General features: G+C 41.8%; 1 protein-coding gene across 2 annotated transcripts in view; it reads left to right on the top strand.

Annotated features, from left to right (window-relative positions):
• Positions 1–19,969, top strand: part of ADAMTS2 (ADAM metallopeptidase with thrombospondin type 1 motif 2) — a 175,597-nt gene that overhangs the window by 65,749 nt on the left and 89,879 nt on the right. For both annotated transcript variants that reach the window (XM_030504868.1, XM_030504869.1), the window contains one exon: positions 283–442. In XM_030504868.1, the coding sequence (XP_030360728.1) occupies positions 283–442 (160 nt within the window). The remainder of the gene's footprint in view (positions 1–282; positions 443–19,969) is intronic.

Here is a 19,969-nt window from a genome sequence, read left to right as displayed (position 1 = left end):
ATAGGGAGTGTATTTCCTAGGCAGATTCTTAGACCTACAGTTCTCTCCTGTGGTTCGAGAAGTCTTTTTGGTTCAGGGTTGTACCTTTTGTCCTTTCTTGTCAAGTTGGGGAAATGATGCTTGGTTTTGCTCTAATAAAGAATTCACCTAGTTTCCTCTTTGCATCCTAATTGCTCTCTAGAGAGCACTAAAGTGTGCTTAAGCATATTGCAACTGTTTACTCACAACGTCTGCTGTATGTGCAGTAATGCAAAATGGTCGATCTCTGCCCTGTCGCTGCAGGCTGGCATGATCCGCACAGACAAGGACGAGTTCTTCATTGAACCTCTGGAGAAGGGGGCCCAGGAGGAGGAGGAGGGAGGAGGCCGGACGCACGTGGTCTATCGCAGAGCAGCTGCCAAGAAGCAGCTTCCAATTGAGAATGGGGATACCCTGTATGAAGGTAAGGCGGAGACGTTAATGCCAGCTGATGTACAAAGTGTAGCTGAAGGCATGTGACCAGTGTGATCTGCTGTCTCTGGCTTTTTTATCCTTGAAAATGGAAATGTGTTCTTCCCACTGTGCATGAAAAGGTAGGGAAGGAGTTGAACACTTTACCTGTGCTAAGCAAGCACTGCAGCAACCAAAACCATCTCCTGGATGGTGGAAGTGTCCTATGTCCCACTGAGTCCCCAGGTCAGAGCAGAACAAGGGGATGGTGGATGAGGTGCCTGTGCTTACTGGGGACCAGTTGCAAAGACTGTGTTGGGAGGCTGCAGCAGGGACACCAAGGCTGATGTGATACACGGGCTTCTCATTGACAGTGTCTTTACTGGGCTGGATTTAATCCCAACAGGGAAATAATGGTATCTTCAGATATGGACGCAAACTTTCTCGCTTTATTTATGTGTTTCTAAGTGTGGAATTTAATGTTCTTGGCCTTTTGGCTAAGATAAGTGTAGTGTAGCGTAGTACTAAGTATGTGATAGACAGTGATGGAGTAACTGGAGCTAAGCATAAACACCTGTTCTATGTAGTATTTTCTATTCCTGTGGTAACTGCTCAGATGTTGCATTTCTTTTCCTGAATAAACAAGGGATGCAAATCTGCTAAGTGGATGTTTCGACAGCCGGTGTTAACACTGAGATTAACTGGGTCATTTGAGTGGAAACAGCAAAATTGCTTCATTTTTGTTCCAACTGTGTCTACCAAACTGCAGAGTTATTTGCCACTCATCCCCTACTATTATCTTCTTTCAGTATAACACGTTTTCAAGTATAATATGGTGTGTTAGATTGTCCTTTGTAGAAATCTTCCCAGTGATCCCCATCCCTCTACTATGCTACCTTAAGCATTTTCAAAAGACAATGAGTATGGTGCCTGTTGTAAAAATTCTACTCTTGTATACAGTAATCCGCAGAAACTGCTTGAAGGAACAGAGTCACAGGGATGAGGCACTCATATGAGGGCCAAGCGAACCACATAAATTTCTCAGTGTGTAAGCTGGAATGGGGAGAGAGAAGGCTAAGACTGCAAGCAGTAGCATTCAACTGTTTTTCCCCACTTTGGCCATCAAAATGACCCATGAATTTTGTGGCTGACGCAGTGCTCTGTTGGTCTCTCCTGGTTGCCTTCTACTCATTGTGGAGCAGAGCAGTGGGATACAGGAGTCTGAGTGCCACAATCGCAGGTTCATAGGATGGAAGCTGCTCTGTTAGTAGATGTTTATAAAATTATTGCAGTGTTGGAAAATATCAGCCAGTCACCATGTTTCCTCTTAAACAAAAGAGACTTGATTTTATTCACACCTTATGGCAGTATTTTTGTTTTGGGATGGTAAATATTCCTCAGGAGTAGGAGTCTGGTACACAGAAAAAGCATAAACCGTGCACCAGCTCCAGTTATTGGCATGTGATACCTGCTGGAGGAAGGCTCTGACAGCAGTAGCTGAAAGCACCTCTCTGAAGTGCAGCACCGTGCTGTGTGGCTTCTCATGGACCTGCTCATGGGCTGACCACCGTGACTGGCAGCAAAGCTACACGCAGTGTGTGATGCCACCAGGCTTCTGCGTCTGTCACCTTGCTGAACTTTGCAGGCTCTGGTACAAAGGCACAAAGTAATAATAGCCAACAGCCAGCACTGTGGGATTAAAGAGCAAAAGCCGGGCTGAACTTGTGCAGGTCAGGCTGAGACGTAGCGCTGTCCATGTCTGCAACAGCAGGTGCTGGTGGTAAGGAGGAATAGTTGTGATTTTTCATATTTCAGATTTAAAAATAAGGAAGAAATGCTGAGAGGAGCAATATTCCCCTCCATCCACACTCTTTTGATTTGTAAAATTGATTAAATATTAGTTTTTATTTTGGAAGAAACCCTACTATACTATACAGGCTTTCTCTGCCCATGAAATTCTCTTTGCCTTTAACCAAAAAAGTGAACATGCACTTCAAAACTGGTCTGTTCTCCTCTACTTTTTATTAAACCTGGCTTCCCACCTCTGCTCTGCTCTAGGCAACAGGCATGGAAAGGACATGCTTTCAAAAACTGTAGCTTTTGTTTCCCAGTTTGTCTTTTTCAGGAATGCATCTAGTTTTGGTTAACAAACATTGAAATATTTAGTGACTGGGTGTTAAGCACGTTGTGCTGCTGTTTCCATAGTGCTCTACATTAATCAATGGGCTTATTTGGGAAATACTTAGTAGGGGCCTTTCAGCATATTGTATCCATTTAAAAAAATGAGGTTAACCAAGAGCACTCCCCCTCTTCCACCATCCCTGGAGACATCTGCATTGTTGCCAAGTCCCATAAATTTACATGTGATGAATTGTAACACTTGCTCTATTTTTAAAGGTCCAGCCTCCAGGAATCTTATGAATATGTGATGATGATTTTTTTTCCTAGGTGAGCTTCTGTCTCTTTTAACTGTTGATAACAACTTTGCAGTTTCTGACTGTGTAAATATTTTAAAGTAGTAAGTAACACAAAGTATATAGTGTTCCATAATTTTTAAGACAGCATCTTTCGAAGTCCCATGATATGTTAATTTAATCCCATGATTTGGGAGGGGATTGTGAGTCATGATTTTTGAATGTTTGGGTTTGGATAGATAGATCCAAATTCCATATAACTATTCCTATCTCTGGCTCTCTTTTCATGAGAAACAGGACAAGCTGTTCTCTCCCCAGTGAAGCGGGAGGTGAAGGAGTTGAAAGCTCCATGAACTTGGAGTTGGATGGGTCAGTCATCATTTCAAGGACTTGTGACTTGTGCTCGGCAGCGGTAACACTGGACCTTGCACAGCACAAGGGCTTTGGAATTTGCTCCCACTATCAGCTGGTCTGTTAGGATTTTGCCGTTAAGGAAATCTCTCCAGGTTCTCCGTTGCAGAAGTGGGGCTGGGTCTGTGGAGCAGAAGATCCCAGCTGGGCGCAGGAGTTAGACTTCCTTGTTCTAACTTTAATTATTCTCATAAGGAATCTATGTGGGGACAGTCTCCTAAATGCAGTTCTTCTGGATGGTGGTTTGCTGGAGATCTCAGTACCCTGAGTCAATGTGCATGCCCCCACGTCTGCTCACGCAGAGAGCTGCAGGACAGCAGGAGAGAGGTCCCGGCAGCTGATGGGCTGCTGGTCTTCCCCAAAGGACAACTAGGACTAATGGAAGATCCATTGACTGGTTGTGAAGGTAGATTCATGCATAAAGGAAAAAAATTTGCATTTTCCCAGCTGTGAAAGTAAATTCTAGGTTGTGCTAACAGGTACAGTGAGGTGCACCTGACAGCAGGGTTTTCCTAGCATTTTCCATATGCTGCGACCTGGTCCAGTGGAAGGTGTCTCTGCCCCTGGCAGGGCTTGGAACTAGATGAGCTTTAGGGTCCTTTCCAACCCAAACCATTCCATGATTCTATGATTCTATTATGTATCATTTATATTATAGTAAGAGAAATAGAGATTTTATGCCATCTGTTTAAAAAATATGAACAAACAAAACCCACAACCTCCTAAGCCCTGGAGAGCTCAAGGTATGCATCTTCTTTTAGGAAGGCTCTGCTGACGTGCTGGGTTTTAAGAAGTGGAATGTGCTGGGAGAGGATGGACGTGAATCAGGTCTGATTTCAGACCCTGCCAGGTTTGCTTCTGCGTTTACGTAAACGCTATCAGATATTGGGAAAAGTAAGCACTTGTTTTGGCAGCCTGAATCATTGTGTTTTGACTGGTGTAGGATTATCTGGTGTTTGTGAGAATCACAGGGTAAAGGGTGTAATATTTCTACTTGTTTTTCCCCTCTCAAACAGTACTATTTGTTAATATACTGGAAAAATGTAAGCATCATATTTTAGACAACTAATAATTTGCAGCAGAGTAGTACTGTGAAAGTCTGTGCGAACTCACTGCAAATTAGGCTTAATTGTGTTGGAAAGAGAAATATTTTCATGTAGTGGTTAAAGTATTGCAGGTATGGTGGGAATAAACCCTATTTTTTCTGGCAACTGCTTTTACTACTTGCACGCATATTATAATTTATCTGCCTCTAGATAAAAATAAGCAGCATGTTGAAAATATTTGAATATTTCCAGTTGAATTCCTTCTTACAAAGATGAGAAATGTTGCTTGACAGCAGTAAAACTTCCTACATGATAGAACTAGAATTAAACAGGCAAGCTAGAGGAGGTTGTTTTTTCTTGAAACTGCTGGGTTTTTGCTTAAATGTTCTTTAGATGTTAAGTGAAGAGATGGCAAGTATTTAATTAATGGATATGATGAGGTCTGGAAAACCAGCTTGAATTTTGCCTCTAAAGACAATCTGATTATCAGGCTTGTAAGCTTTAATATCACATTTCCCCAGCTCAATTACCATGTCTGTTATGTTGATCAACTGAAAGGAAATGATTATGCTAAAACTTCCTTAAGGTTTGCCTTCTCTCTCGAAATCATTGTCTAAATACGCTGCTCGGAGTTTTATTGTATTGCTTGAGTGATGAGAAACAGAAACTCAGCTTTAGTTGACAGTTTTATTTACTGCACAGATGAAAGATGACCTTAGCCCAGAACAGTTTATTACTGAGGAAGACAGCAAGGTAACTCCAAATGGGCTTAAACCAGGCAGTCTGTTGTTTCTTTAACTGCTAATTAAATCCCTTGGAATGGCCAAACCCAATCTGACACAAGTCCCATCATGAATGTGCTCTGGGCTGGTGGGATGGACAGACTCACAGGCTCCCAGTGTCTGCTGAAGACCCTTTCCTGCAGCAATACGTGGATTTGCTTTCGGTCAGATTTTCAGAGGGTGGTGGCTTGATGCTGGAAGATGTGATCGTATTGTGTGACCTTGTGATGTACTTCTTGGGGCAAAACCCATCATCTTTATGTTGTGTTTTGTTTTTGTTTGTTTGTTTTAGTTTTACTACTGTCTCCTTTCTTTATGTGGAGGGTGAGTAATGTCCCCCCAGCCATAAATGCTACCAGTTGGGTAAAGGGACAGAAAGAAGTTGCTGTTTCTCCTCCATAGAGGCAACCAGCTCCCTTCTGACCCAAAACCTCATCAGAGCAGAGCTGCCTCTCAGTCCTGTTACTGACACCTCCTGCCCCTCCATGATGCAGAAGGACAAAAGCCTTTCCTCCTCCTCACAGTGATGGGATGTTTGGGAGTCCTGAGGAGTTGGGGGTCAATTCAGCAGGAGAGAAATCCATGTCAATTGAAGCTGAAACAACCAAACACCAGAAGCTGTTGGAAAAGATGAAAATACAATAAAGTTGTAACAACTCAGTTGCCAGAGCTTTGCAGGTTTTAGAGATGATATTTCAAGGGAAGACTCCTCCATCATAGTCCATCAAGCTGTCAATGCCATTGATTTACTAATGTATTTAAATTACTTTTTAGAAACCAATGTGCATCTGGTGTATTTTTCTGAACTGCCTGAAATGACACTCAGGTTGGCTGAGGGCTGGCTGGTTGCCATTCTAATTTACAGAAACTTTCCTGGTTACCTTTGCTGGGGAACAGTTCCTTCAGGAAACTGAAGTTTCTCCCAAATTCAATCAATATTTCCTCTCAGCATGTACTCCTGCTGATTAATTACTGCTCCCTTATTTTGCAGTCAGTAAGGCACTGATGACAATATTTTTTGTCTCCTTCCTACATCATCTGTGCATGATAAATACATCTGTCTTTCTCTCCTGGCTTGGGTGTTCTCTGAATTTCACATTGCAAATTCATGGGGCTTTTCTGGGAAGAGGAAGATTGAGATTTCAGTTGCGAATCAACTGTGGAATAAGAAGAAAGGTTATGCACTCATGACAAAACAAGTCTCCAGGAGGTGGCATTAGGCCATAGGATGTCACCCTGCCCAACCAGAGGCTCAGCGGATGAAGCAGTTCTTTACTAGCACAGGCAAATAAGACCCTTGAAGCAATTTTAATGTGAAACTTTAAGATAAAGACTTCGATTTTATAACAGTGCAAAAAATCATCTGGGATGATTAGGTGAAGGCTAATGAACAATCCTCTTAGATGTGCTTGTTGTAAAATACAAAGCAATAGTCTCTTTTTTCTGGAGTTGATGGAATTTTCTACCATAGAACTCTCCAGCAGGTGGCCTTAGCTGGGCCATGGGATGGTCTCCGGTAAAAAGTCAACTATTCCAGTGCTTCTGGGACACACAATTTTCTTTTGCCTGTAAATAAAATTATTATGAGATTAAGCGAATTTTATTTTTTTTTAAATACTAATAGTTTTACTGTGTTTATTTCGGAGGGAAAGTGCTCATGTAACTGAAGACACGCGGTGATGCACATGTGTTATCAGGACCACAGTAAAGCTGTGTGGGCTACTTTTACAGTGGGCTTTTTTGCATTTTGGAAAGTATATTCCCTCTTCAAAGGATTTTGGCTTTTAAGTAAACATTTCCTTTTCCAGATGCTAAAAATCACTTTCAGGATGATTGAACATTCATTAAATACTTTCTCATTATCATTTCTTCATTATATCAAATCTGTAGCCACTGCAGCCCTGTTTTGTTTCACCAGTAACATAAATCTTCTTGTAGTAAGTAAAAATTGGTGGGGTGATGTGGAGTCATTCCTGTAATAAACTGTCACTGAACATGCAATATAGGAACATAGTAACAGTGTGTTGAGAAGCTCAGTTTCTGTATTTATCCCCTTGTTTCTCATTAGGTAGTTTGAGACCAATGTAGACTTCAAGGAAACACTTTAGTGCATGCTTAACTTTGAGCAGGTTCTTAAGTCAAATTGATTTCAGTGGGACTCAGCTATGTACCTTAGGCTAAATGCTTTATATTCTGAATGGAGGAACTGGGCTTCTGGTTTGTTTATGAGGCAAGTTACTGGAGCAAGTTACTTTCATTCAGCTATGCGTGAATTAAAGATAAACAACTTAATTATTGGTGCTTATTTAAATATCACTGTTTTGCTTGTATCATTAGCGAATGTAAAAATAGAATTAATTTCATTCTTAATTGTTGAGTTCATTTCAGCTTCTCCACTAAATTCAAACACTGTGATGAAGCTCTCCTAAGTGAGTGTTGTAAACAGTTTCCAGCTGGAGTTGAGTATTATCAAACACTGCTAAATACAACAAAACAATAATAAATCTGGTATTGGTCTATAAAGCAACAGTTTCCAGTTCTCATACAAATAGTCCTGCAGAATAATTGCGAGAAGCTCTGATGAAAGCATGGGGGAAGTGCTCATTTTTTCTTTCACATTCTTCTATCCATTAGTTCAGCACCAGGGGTGTGTGAAACTAAGCTTGATGAATCACTTGTTTGTTTCTGTGTGCATTTAGTTAACACTTGTTTGTTTATAGATACATTTAGAGAGACAACAGGTTTCATTGAGGTTCATTTTAATTCTTCCTTATAATATCCATTGATCTCACAATCCTTAATGAACTTAGTCTCTCAGTCTCCTGGGAGGAAAGAGAGAACAAAATATTTGCCTTTTGGACAAGAGCAACATAAAGCTTGTTTTTACTGAAAGCTGATCCTGTTTCTTGCTGGTAATAGACCAGTATCAGAGCAGAGTTCATCGGAGCACAGGTTGTGAGTCCAGCCTTGCCTTCAGAGCCCGTGCAAGTGTTTGCATGCAGGAGTGTGTGCGGCCACCCACAGGCATGTGAGGAGTTTCTGCTGATGAAAATGTATGTGCACACCCACATGGTTTCTGCAATTCCACATTTACTGGTGAGTTTTTCCACAAAGTGTCATCCGATTGGGGTTTGTTTATTTACAAGCTATGTTCATGTTGTCCAACCTGCTGAGAAAGACAGAGGATGGCGATGAGCCAGGAGGTTCTGATGTCTCTGCCAGGCACAAAGAGGGAGAAACTTGTTCACAGAAAGACCTTAATATTCTGTCCTGACAATCTGAAAGTGTTCTGCAACCGATATCTCCATTTAGGAAATGGATTCTGAAACTGAGAATTCAGAAAAATGGGTAGCATGTAGTGTTTGCTGTTTCCTACCATGGGATTCGGGCTCTGTGTTTAATAACAATACGCAAAATAGCATCTGGTATGCGTCACCGAAAGAAGCTCTAGTAGAAAATGCCGATGAAGGTTTTCTGTTTAAAATGTTTTCTGAGTAAAAGCAGCATAAATTTTGTCTGCTGTCCATGATAATGATGATACAGTGGTTTGATCAGGCTGAAAGCTCCAGGCATCATCAAATGAAAGCAATGGGCAAGCCCAGCATTGCAAGAGAAATGGATATCCTTCAAACATGTAAATTTCTGTCATTTCTTGCAACAGAAGAGCCACATGTGAGGCCTTGTGAAGTGGTCCAGGGCTTAAAAATGTATTCCAACTGGTTCTGACTGTTCTCAGCTGTGTGAAATCTGCTCCTTGGTGGCTGGCCAGTGAAGCAATGCTGCTTGCTGCTGGTATCTCAGTGCTTGCAGAAGGGGCATTGGAAGGGTCACTGCATTTATAGCAGTGAAAGACCCAGCTGGAGAATGGGAAACAAATGGCTTGGGCTTTCTCTTCACTAATTTAATTCATGGTGGCTACTGTATACCAAGCATGTCCCTACAAGCAAAAGCCGTGTTGCTTGTGAGCTCAGTGCTGGTCAAAGGGAGAGTATTTAGTGCCTCTGAGCTGGTGCTACATAGACAGTCAAGCTAACGCTTGAGCTAAAGGACTGGGGTTTTAATCTGACTGTGTATATGTAGGCGATGTATGATATAATGCATCTAATCACTGCTTTATGCACTGTTCCCTTTAAAGGTGGTCCTTCCCACTGCCCTAAGCCCATCTCACAGTATAGCCACAGCTGCTTCTCCTGCCTCCATCCCCATTGCAATCATGGGTCACACATGGCCCTGTGAAGTATGGCAGTGCTGAGGGAGCTCAGCAGGGCAGACAACTCTTGTTCACCACTACTACTTGCTGGGTGAGCTGGCCAGAGGAAGGGGATACAGAACACTTCACTTGATTTTTGTAGGTGAGGTGAGAGGGGGATGCAGCTTTTTGGGCCTGATTTTTCCCCCAGGAGAAGCGGAGAAGCACATGCTTCTTTGATGCTTACGTTTTAGCAAAGCATGTGTTACACTCTGTGGGAGACTGGGAGTACACCTGTAGTAACCCAGTGGTTGGTATGAATTAGGTGCCTGGTCTACAGAGCCTTGGTTTATAGCTATAGCCTGTGTTGGGTAATAACTTTCTGTTGCTGTTTTGTAACTCTTATTTATTTGTGTTCTCTGTGCTTTGAATTCCCTAAGCAATGCTTGGGGGTGCCTGGACTTTTTAGGTAAAAATAACTTTCACTTGAGAAGCAGCAGTGTTAACTTTCATTTCAGCTAGTGCAAGTCTCCTTTCCCCTGTGCTTTCCTGCAATTATAAGGCAAGAGGATCTTAGCCCAGGAAATAAACAATAAGATTTCTGATTTCAGTTGCTTTGAATCTGCACTTTGGTACAGTAGTAAATTAATTTCCTCTTGAAAAATTGTGTTCTTCTATAAAGCAGAAACACTGTTTTGAAACTGTGGGATAAAGCAGTAGCAGAAGCTGTGTTACTGCAAACTAGGAATGCAGGCTCTAGTTTTTCTAAATGATCATGTTAGAAATGACTTATAATTATTTTTCAAAATATTTTGTCCCAATATTTGTGTGACATAAAGTTTCACGTGCATGTTTGCTGGTAATAATTCGAATTTCATAGAATCACAGACTGGTTTGGGTTGGAAGGGACCTTAAAGCTGCCCCTACAGGCCCTTGTCAAAAGCCTCTCTCCAGCTTTCTTAAAGGCCTCTTTAGGCACTGGAAGCCGCTCTAACTTCTCCCCAGAGCATTCTCCACGCTGAACAAGCCCATCTCTCTCAGCCTGTCTTTGTAGGAGAGAACATCCATCCCCATGCAAAGGGTGAGGTCTCTCACAGACCAAGACATTCCTTTTACTATGTCATGTTGCACGACTCTTGGAACCGCAGTGCTTGTTAATGGGTTAAATACTGTGTGCTTTCTTTTCCAGCAGATTCTTTGATGAAAAGCCTGGTATGCATCTTTGCTCTTCCTTTTATCTGGGAGTTTTTGTGCAGTTGCTTACTTGTTCCAGCTCTCTGTGTGTGCTCGGACCATCTGGCACGGCTCGCCTGCCCATCAATGTGTAGTGCTTTCAAGGGGAAAAATTATTAATCACAATCTGGATGGTGAGGGGGTTAGGGATTGGTTTTACTTCAACTCCAGAGCTGACAGCTCTGCAGGTAGGTAGCTTTTCAGCAGAGGTTTCTCAGCAGTCCTTTGCAGTATTGCCTGATGGATGTGCGAGGAAAAGCGGCCACAAATCCCCAAGGACTAAGCGTCAGGGAGGAGCTGGGACCAGCGGTCCTGGGTGGCTCAGCCTCTGCAGTCCCTCGGTGCTGTCATGCTGCAGGAGCCTGGTGGTGCTGAGGAGCGCTTTGTTTAGCATTGCTGAGCTTCAGACAGTTGTCCTTGGAACATTATTCATTTCCCTGGGCTTTAGTCCATTTTGCAGGTTTTGGCCATTACAGACTGGCAGTTTGAAGAGACATGGATTATTTTTGTTTGCTGGTAACACTAATAGTTGAAAACATTGCTTCAACAGTTGTAGCATTTTGAAAATTGAAGTGATTATTTGCAGAACATTTGAGAAGGAATCTTTTATCCAAAGGAGTTGCATGTAAGACACGCTCAGTCCTAGAAGTGACTTGAAAAGTAAAGCCAAACAGTGGCTTCTATGAACTGCCGCCTGTGGGAGTGTTTTTAACATATAATCTTGTCAGGTATCCGTGCACTTCGTGACCACCTCTGTTTGCCTGTCAAGGAGATAATTTTCCTGTTGTACATATGGAGGCATATTACAGTTGTTGGAGGTGCTTGCTGACTGTGAAAAGGGAAAGATACTGAGAAATGTTTTATGCCTGAAGCAGCTGCCTCCAGAATGCCCATTCCTCCAAAACCACCTCTCAGGCTTAGCAGGGGAAGTTCACCTTGGTGGTGCAGGGATGTTTTTTAACTTTTAAAGAAATATGAGCCAGTGTTTTGTTTTCTCTGATCTCCTTTTTATGAAGTATCTTCAGAATAACTTGGCAGTGTGGTCGAAGTGGGTTTTGAATGGGTCTTTGGATGTGGGAAGTAGTGAAGTTTTGGAAACATCATTCTTTCATAGGTCAGGAAACCCAAGTCACTTCATGGGCAAGCATCTGGCATGACTGGTAGCAACAGTAACTAATCAGAAACATGAGAAATTGCCCTTGACTGATTATTACTATTTATGAAATCAACAGGCACTGAGAATTGCATCCTGTGAGCTGTGTTTTGTTGTTGCTGAGTGAGCAGCAATCCTGTTCGTCTAATGGAGCTTCACTATATTGTAGTGTTCAGAGTTCATTCATCCTCCTGGATTTCTTTCTTTCTAGGGTTTTCCTTTTTTAGAGAGACACAGTTATATATAGTAATGAGCACATCAGTCGTGTATGTCTTTTTCCCTGTGGAGCAGGGCATTTATTCATGTTGAAGCCAAGCCCTAGATATTTGGGGCTTGAATATATCTGTTGGGTGGTTTTAAAGCAGATTTTTTGTTTCAATACATCAGAAATTGTGTTCTGTGGGGATTGGGGAATCTGTTCTTTCAGGGATCTGCGTTTAACATGGTGTATACTCTGAAGCCACAGATTAAATCTGGGCTTGATTCCTTGTTCCCAGGCTCACTGGACATCCTTCCTGCCAGTTCTACTTAGCCTTTTCTGAGTCCCTCTTAAGAAAGTGCTGACTAAAGAGCAGGCTGAAAATCATACATTTCAACTTCATATTCTACTTGCAAGCTGAAGTATTTTTTGCTTTGTTTTTCTTTAAGCAGAGCCACTGGAGACTTGTTAAACTATCAAATGGTTAGAAAACGGCAGCCCATAGGCTCTAGCTAAGGGTATTAAATGTCTGAGGCAGCCCTAAAATGCTGCTTAGTCTCCAGTGTAAAATACAGCAAAGGGGGAAAATCTGATTTTGAGTCACTGTAGGATGACTCGAATATAATTTCTAAATTTCCAGGTATTTTTCTTGGATATCCCAATTACGTGTGTGCAGAGAAGCGGATGGTATTGACATTTCCATAGCAACCCATTGTAGCATTTCAGATATTGACCTGCAGGTCATAAATTACTGAAGCAGAATATTTTTGGAAGACTGGCAAAATCTATCAGTCTGCTGCAAAATGCAGAGGCAACAGCACAGCAGCAAAATGCAGATGAGAGAACACAGGCTTGGGAATGAAGTCTGGGCTGAAAGTTAAATGGAAGTTTTGTTTAAGACACCACTGTCGGTGAGTAACATTAAATGGCAGCCCCGAAGGGTTAGTTTCTACCAGTTTTTGGCTATGGATCTGGTTTGTATTTGTGGCTGAATGTGTGATAGAGGTAGGATGATTGTAAAAATGTTGTAGAACTCCTATTGCACTTTTATTGGAGGTGCTAACAGACTTCAAGACAGTCTCAGGTGGCTGCTTTCGTGCTAGTGTTGCACTGGCTGTTGGTGATGATGGTAGGATGTGGGTGGGAAGGGCGCACACCCTGAATTAGTTAAGCCTTAGATCTATGTGGAGGTGTTTACTGGTCCATAAGAACTAATTGGCTGCTGTTCCATTTTGGGACCCCTCTTATTAGGCATCTTGAAGAGAATCAAATTGTATTCTGTGCCGCTGAAACCCTGGTGGAAAGCACAGGCAAAGAGCAGAGCGTTCCCTTCAAGAAAACTGGTATGTCTAAGCTCTGAAGATTTGCAGCAGATCAGATTGATTTCACTAGTAGGATTTACAGTCCTTATGAGTCTCAGGTCAGACAACTGGAAAGCCTGATTGTCTCTGAAGTGATGGCAGGGGCATTTCCAACAATCTCTGGAAAAAAGAATCCTTTAGCTAAAAGGCCACATTTCTTCCTGAAGATGATTTCTTTTAAATTTTTTGCAGTTTTTAAAGGAGAGCTCGGAGTCTTTGCAATGTGAGATGGAGCTGTACTCCCACCAAATAAATTACAGCGTCTCTTTCAAAATCCCCGTAGGCAATGCATGTTATGTGGTAGCTAATTCTCACAGACCTGATATGAATGCATTTTCTGGGAACCGACTTTGTAATAATAAATTATTGGTTGGCAGGTGGATAGGGTTCAGCCAAGCCATGCACTTGATCCCGTTCACACTGATTGTAATGGAAAAGTTCCCAGTGAGTTTAGTGGGGGCAGCCCCAGTGCAAGGCTGTGGAAAACTGGGTGGTTGAATTTGCCTCAATTGCAAAGTGTCTGTTCTGATTAATATTGTACCTTCTGGGTTTCATGATTTACTTTGAGATTTATTTGAACACATTGGAACTAATCTGTAACTTGAAGTTACATTACGAATTGAGCATTAAGAATATGACCCGTGTGTTCCTAATGGTGGAGTGTATCTGTGGATGTGTTGGGATGGATCCAGATATTCCTAATGAAGCCATACCACACAGTTTCTCACTCTGACACCTCTTCCATGTCTGTCGAGAGACAGCAACATGTTCCATTGTCCATGAAAAAAATCAGAGCCCCTTGGGAAATACTCTTATTATTTTACTGTTTTTCCACCATGTTGCTTGCATAGATTGAATGCTTTTATGTGCTCTTTTACAGTTGCAACAGATGCGCTTTCACCTCTTAGCAACTTGTGGCAATATCATCCACATGCACATAATTTGCTCAGAATTCAGGCAAAGTCATTTCCTGCCTTCAGCAGCTTGGCCACCATGACATGATTTTTTTCCTCCCCACTTACGCTTTCTTGATGCCCTTCCTCATGTCAAGAAACACATCGTTAGTTTCAACCAGTTCAACCAATTTGTCGTTAATGAATCTGATAAGGAGCCTCCAGATCACAAGCGACCAAGTTAAATGTCTTGGGATTTCAATGCAAGCTGCTCTTTTTTAATGAGCACAGACCTAGTCAGGTACACCTTCCTCCAGTGTTTGTTCCAGATGCATGCGGAGCTGGGATGTGATTTTTGTGAAGTTCTGTCAGTAATAATAGTGCCTCCATTCCTTCTGGTGCTTTTGGATTAAATAATTTTTTGAGTTTTCTTTGAACAGCCCTCTTTTGGGATATGCACTTCACTGCGCTTAATCGCATTATTCCATTCGTACTTTGGTTTTAATCCAATTTGAAGGGCATACATAGTGCCTTCCTTTCCCATAGTACTTTCTCCAAATCACTGCTTTGTGCTTCTGTAGCAGTACCTTCTTCTCCTCCCTCTGCTCCAATTTTCTGAATACTGCTCAACTGATTTCAGTAATTTGGTTGAATTAGCATAGGACTGTTCTTCGTTGTGCTTCTTCAGGTCACCAAAACTGTTTTAAATTTTATAGTGTAATTGTAAGAAGTCTGACATTTTTACTCCTCAGCTCTGTTGTTACTGGTTTGCTCATGCAGTTCCCCTCTTTTTGTCTCATCCAGATGAGCCACTTGTAACAACAGTTAAAAGGTCTAATTTAGGTCTCCAGGTCATGTCTTGGTGATTTCTGTCTTTCTGGGATATCTGAGTATCCTTCAGGTTTCTCATCCATTTTGCAAGGAACCATTCATACCCCCCCTCAATATTTTGACTACTGTATCCCAAAATGTCACTTTGAATGTGGCCTTTGCTGCTCTCATTGTATTTTATTCCAATTTATAGTGAAATTGTTGGAAGAATTTGATATAATTGCATTAGCAGTTAGGAGAATTTCTCATTAATGGGCAAATTTGGCTCGAAACACAAAACCGAAAGGCAATCCTTGCTCCCCAAATCCTGAAATATCCATTAAATCCAAGCAAAGCACCTCTCAGTTCTGTTATAGCTGAATAGGGTAGAAACACCCTTCCCTGTGCAGTGGCACCAAAAGTGGTGTTGGGGTCTCCCCATTCTTCCAGAAGTTACTATTATGTGCAAATACCTTCCTCACTTCCTCTGTGTAAATGTAAATAGTTCAAAACAGGTTTCAAGTTCTTTAGATACCCAGAGAAATTACTGTCTGCAGCCTCTGTAGAAAAAAGCCGTGGTTTCAGGATCTGAAGGGAGAATCGATAAGGCACCTGCACACTTTGAAGCTCCTGGTCTGACCTTTGTATGCAAGCAGCTCTCTTGTTTCTCCCCCTCACAGTCACCTTAATGACAAAGCCCTTGGACTTCATTTCTTTTCACTTTTTGCTCTTAAAAACCGCAAAGTGATTAACAGGATGTTTCAGAAATGCTGCCAAGAGCTCAGGATGAATTTCCTTCCCTTGGAAGTGCTGAGCTTGGACTGGAGGAAGGGACTGCTGTGCAAATCCAGGCTGGGATCTGCTCTCCCTTTGCTCTGGGGTCTAAAGACACACACCACTGCTGCAGGTGCTCTCATTACTCCCTGCTCTTGCCCTTTGCCAGGAGAACTTCTGTGCTTAATATATAGACATGTAGTGCCTTGGCCCCTGGGCAGGCTGGCTGACGACAGCAGCACAGCTGCCCTCATTCCTGGGGAAGAGCAGCTCTGGTGCATGCTCAGTGCACAATGGTTCCCTGCCAGGATGGTTGGTAGGCAAGGTGGAATGACACGTAGCAGAGTGAGGAAGTGAGGAAGGAGTGCCATTTACTGTCTGGTTGTAGAGAGAACTGTATGCTTGCAATATGTTTTGCCTTCTGCTGGCAGTCCTGGTGTGAAAAGCAGCATAGCTTAATTAAGCGGTGTCAAGATACTCGATTCTTCCAATCTGCCTTCCAATCTGAAGTGTTGTTCTTTGCTGATTTAGCAGTATCTTGCAAGAAGTCTATATCCTTATAGCTAAATGATTGAGTTACATGAAGAACTTCAGTGTCACCTGATTTTTGACGCATTTTAATAGGACTTGGACAAATCTGTTAAGCCTTGTGGATCATCATCCTGTCCAGAATTTTCCAAACAGGGATCTGTGTTTGCTTTGACCAGAGTGAATCTGCAGTGTCCAAGTTATGTGGGACTTAATATGCAAGATATGTGGGACTTGGTGTGCATGTCCTGCACCACTGGTCCACTTACACCCTGTAAACCCAGCACATTCCAGTTGCATCCTGCTTGCTGTGTGTGCTCAGGAGATTTTAGGGTATGCTCTGCACATGTAAGACAGTGTTGAAGGACCTGTCAAATTTACTGGGTATTTGTGTGGCTCACTTGTTCCAATACTTTGCAGCTGCACTGGATTTATTGCACTTATGGAGTTGGTTACCTCATGACCAGTGCTACTCTTCTTTGAACCACTCTTCCAGGAGTGGTTCAAAACATCAGTAGCTAGGTCAGGCATCTGGACATCTAGAGATGTGAGACAAGCAAGCAGTGTTCTCCAATTCCACCTGGGCAAAATTTCTGGGAAGATAAAGAGCAGAAGTGGGAGGAAACCTGGATGAACCAACTAATGTCAAAACCTCAGGTCTCAAGGATGAACTGTTCTCAAGAGCTTTGTTTGTGTTTGATAAGAATCAAGTGTCAGTGGGTTTTGGACTGTGTTGGACAAGATGAAGCTTTTCTTGCTAATTAAAAATGAAGAATACAAAGGGAACTTGTTATTGGGTAAAAAAATTTTTTCCTACTAGAACCATCTTCCCCTGAAATATGAAAGATCCTTTCCAAATGCAAAAGTTATGCAAACATGTCTGAATATAGAAGTGAAACTGGAAAGCAGTGGGTTTCTTTTGCCAGTTTTGCAGGAGGCCACCCACAAAGGTATATCTTCTGTTTTTCTGATTCTGGTTTTGTTATTTTTTTCCCCCTGGAAAAATACAATAAATTTTAGCCAAAACCAGAGCCTATTTTGAGTTTTATAACCATTCTTATCAAAGCAGGAGGTTGAATTTTCCAGGAAATGTATAATTAGCTGAAGGAAAAAACCAAATTAAAAATGAAGTTGAAAATTTGGTGTAAACGATTTATCACCAAGACTTGAAGTTCTTGGTCAGACTTGTACATACCAGCCTTTTGCTAAGTGAGCATGGAGAATCATTCACTCAGACCATTTGGTTGAAGGCATCTTCCTTGCCATTAGTTGGGTTTGGACGTATTTTTCTCCTATCTAAGAGTGTTTGATAACAGTTTGCTGAATTAAAATGAAAGTCCTGTTTTGACTTTTTGATATTTCCAATATGTTTCTTGACTGTCGGTATTCTCAAATTTTACTCTTCCTGAGAGGCTGTTACTTCCCATTCTGCATATTCACTCCCTCTGACCAAATGGGCAGGAAATGTACTTAATTTCTATGGAAGCCAGAGGAAGGCAGTATTCCCTGCGGAGGGACGCTTTGCAATGGTTACAAACGCTTCCTCTCTGCATCTGCCTCTGCCTTGCACTGCTCTGTGTGCCATCTGATGTATGATTTTTCAGTGTAAGCAAAACCTTGGAAATGTGGTTAGAATGTGAGATGTTGATCGTTCTTTAAGATTCAGAAGCCAAAACCTCCAGATCTTTGAGGTTACTTGTATCAGTATCTTCTGTCTACTACAGAAATAATGTCTTTGGTCCTTCGCTACACGCTGAGCCCGTGTTCCACCACTCCCTCCTGTGCATTGTTCAGACTTACATAAAAGAAGTCCAGAGAAAGAAATCCAACATTTTGCACTTGGAGCCGACATTGTAGTCTAAATGATCTCATTGCTTAAAAATGTTTTCATGGGTCTAGGTTTAATAATTTTTCACAATCTCTCCTTTGTAGCTAACCCTCCCCCACTTTCTTCTTAAAAATGTTCCTTCCCTTCCATGTGCCAGTGTTTTCTAGACACATAAGCTGTTATCAGGTTGTCTCAGCCATCTTTCAATCAAGATGTACTTTTTAGTTCCTGTAGATGATTATTTTTTTTCTTCATCTTTATGTAAATACAAAATTCGTACTAATGTAACCTCCTGTAGTTAAAATGATGCAACCTCGCTTGCGGCGTTGTGTAACTTAGTTCTGTGGGAAGACAAATTCTGTTTGGGATAAGGCACCTTTATCCCAGTACCCATGCTGTTGCTTGTACTGATAATCATCACCCAGAAGGTAAGTGATCTAGAACAATAAACCAGAAGGATGCCTTTAAGTGAACAAAGATTTCCACACCCTTAAAAAAGAAAAATAAAGCAAATGGGTAAGCAGCTTGGTAAGAGAGTCATCAGCTGAGTAAACGTGTGTCCTCGAGCAGAGTTCATGTTCTCTTGTGGTTTGATGGTGTTTGGAAGGAGGAATGACGCTTATTCATACAGTTGTATTCCCAAATATGTCTCAGTGATTAAAACATCCTGACTGAGCAGAGCTGGTTATTATAAATTCAGAATTGGGAGAAAGCAATATTGAAATGTGGAGGATGCTGTTTTCCTGCAGTGCTGACATTGGGATGTTGTTATGGATACTTTTCCACAAGTGTTGTGGCTGTGTGGTGTTGGAATGGCATCTGGCATCTCATCCTGACTTTGAACTAAAAAAGGTTTCAGAATTAATCAAATACAATCACAAACAAAAACCTTGGTAATGCAGGTGTTGAATTCCTAGGCCTGTGTCATAGCAAGGCATTTTAAGAGCTACTGAGTCAATAACTTCTCTCAGTTACACTGGCGATGGTCCAAAACTCTCCAAAGCCACTGAATTCATTGAGATCACACTGAATACCTACCAGCACAACTGAGAGTTGACTCTAGTCCCACCCCTTTCTTTTCCATGTGCTAGATTGTCTCAAAAAATGGGGAGGGTGGTGTTCTCTGCAAAGAGGAAAATAGATCATTTAGTGTGTGTGCTGCAGTATATACTAACCAAAACATAGCACTGGTGCCAGAAAATTCCTAGCTAATATATCCAACCTGTTTCTTTAAATGGTTTGCTCAGCAGTTCCTTGCAGTCCTTGCCAGTTAAATCATCAATGTCAGGAACTGGTGGGAATTTAACATTGTAAAAATGGAGCTCCATTGCTCAAGAAAATGAAAACTCTAGAAGCAAGTGGCACTTGCTGACATCCATACTGCTTTCTATCCTCCAGCCCTGCTATGTTGCAGCAGTTTGGCAATAGGGATAAGACTGAATCTATGTGAAGTTGAAAGCATTAATGTTGTTTGCCCAAGTGCTTTGGAAATAACTTTTTTACTTAATAAAATAATTCGGAAGTCAAGCATCTCCAGAGGTCTCTGGGGGTTAAGGGAACAAGGGCAGGGGAATTAAAGATGCTTGATGCCTCACAATACCAAAGTTTATAAGTTTCTTTTGTTTCAGTCTCTTAGTACTCTTTTCCATGGCTCATCTTTAGCGATGCCAGAAGTGTTCTTGAGGTCAGCATGGAATAACCATGCTTAAGAGATCAAGGTCAGCATCTCAGCAATAGTTCTGCTGTCCTCGGCCATTCCCAGAACATAGAATAGGTTAGTGGGGCCTCCAAGGAGAAAGAAAATAGCAATGGGCTTCTAAGGACTGGGAATATCTAAAACACAGTCCAAAGTTATAAATCCTTTCTTGTTTCTAGAAATGACACAGTAAAAACCTGTGTTCAGTACTAACCATTTTTTT

The sequence above is a fragment of the Strigops habroptila genome, chromosome 12 (genome assembly GCF_004027225.2).
Source record: "Strigops habroptila isolate Jane chromosome 12, bStrHab1.2.pri, whole genome shotgun sequence".
NCBI classification, from domain to species: domain Eukaryota; kingdom Metazoa; phylum Chordata; class Aves; order Psittaciformes; family Psittacidae; genus Strigops; species Strigops habroptila.
Note: the sequence above shows the minus strand (reverse complement) of the source record. Positions and strands in the feature narration are given on the sequence as shown.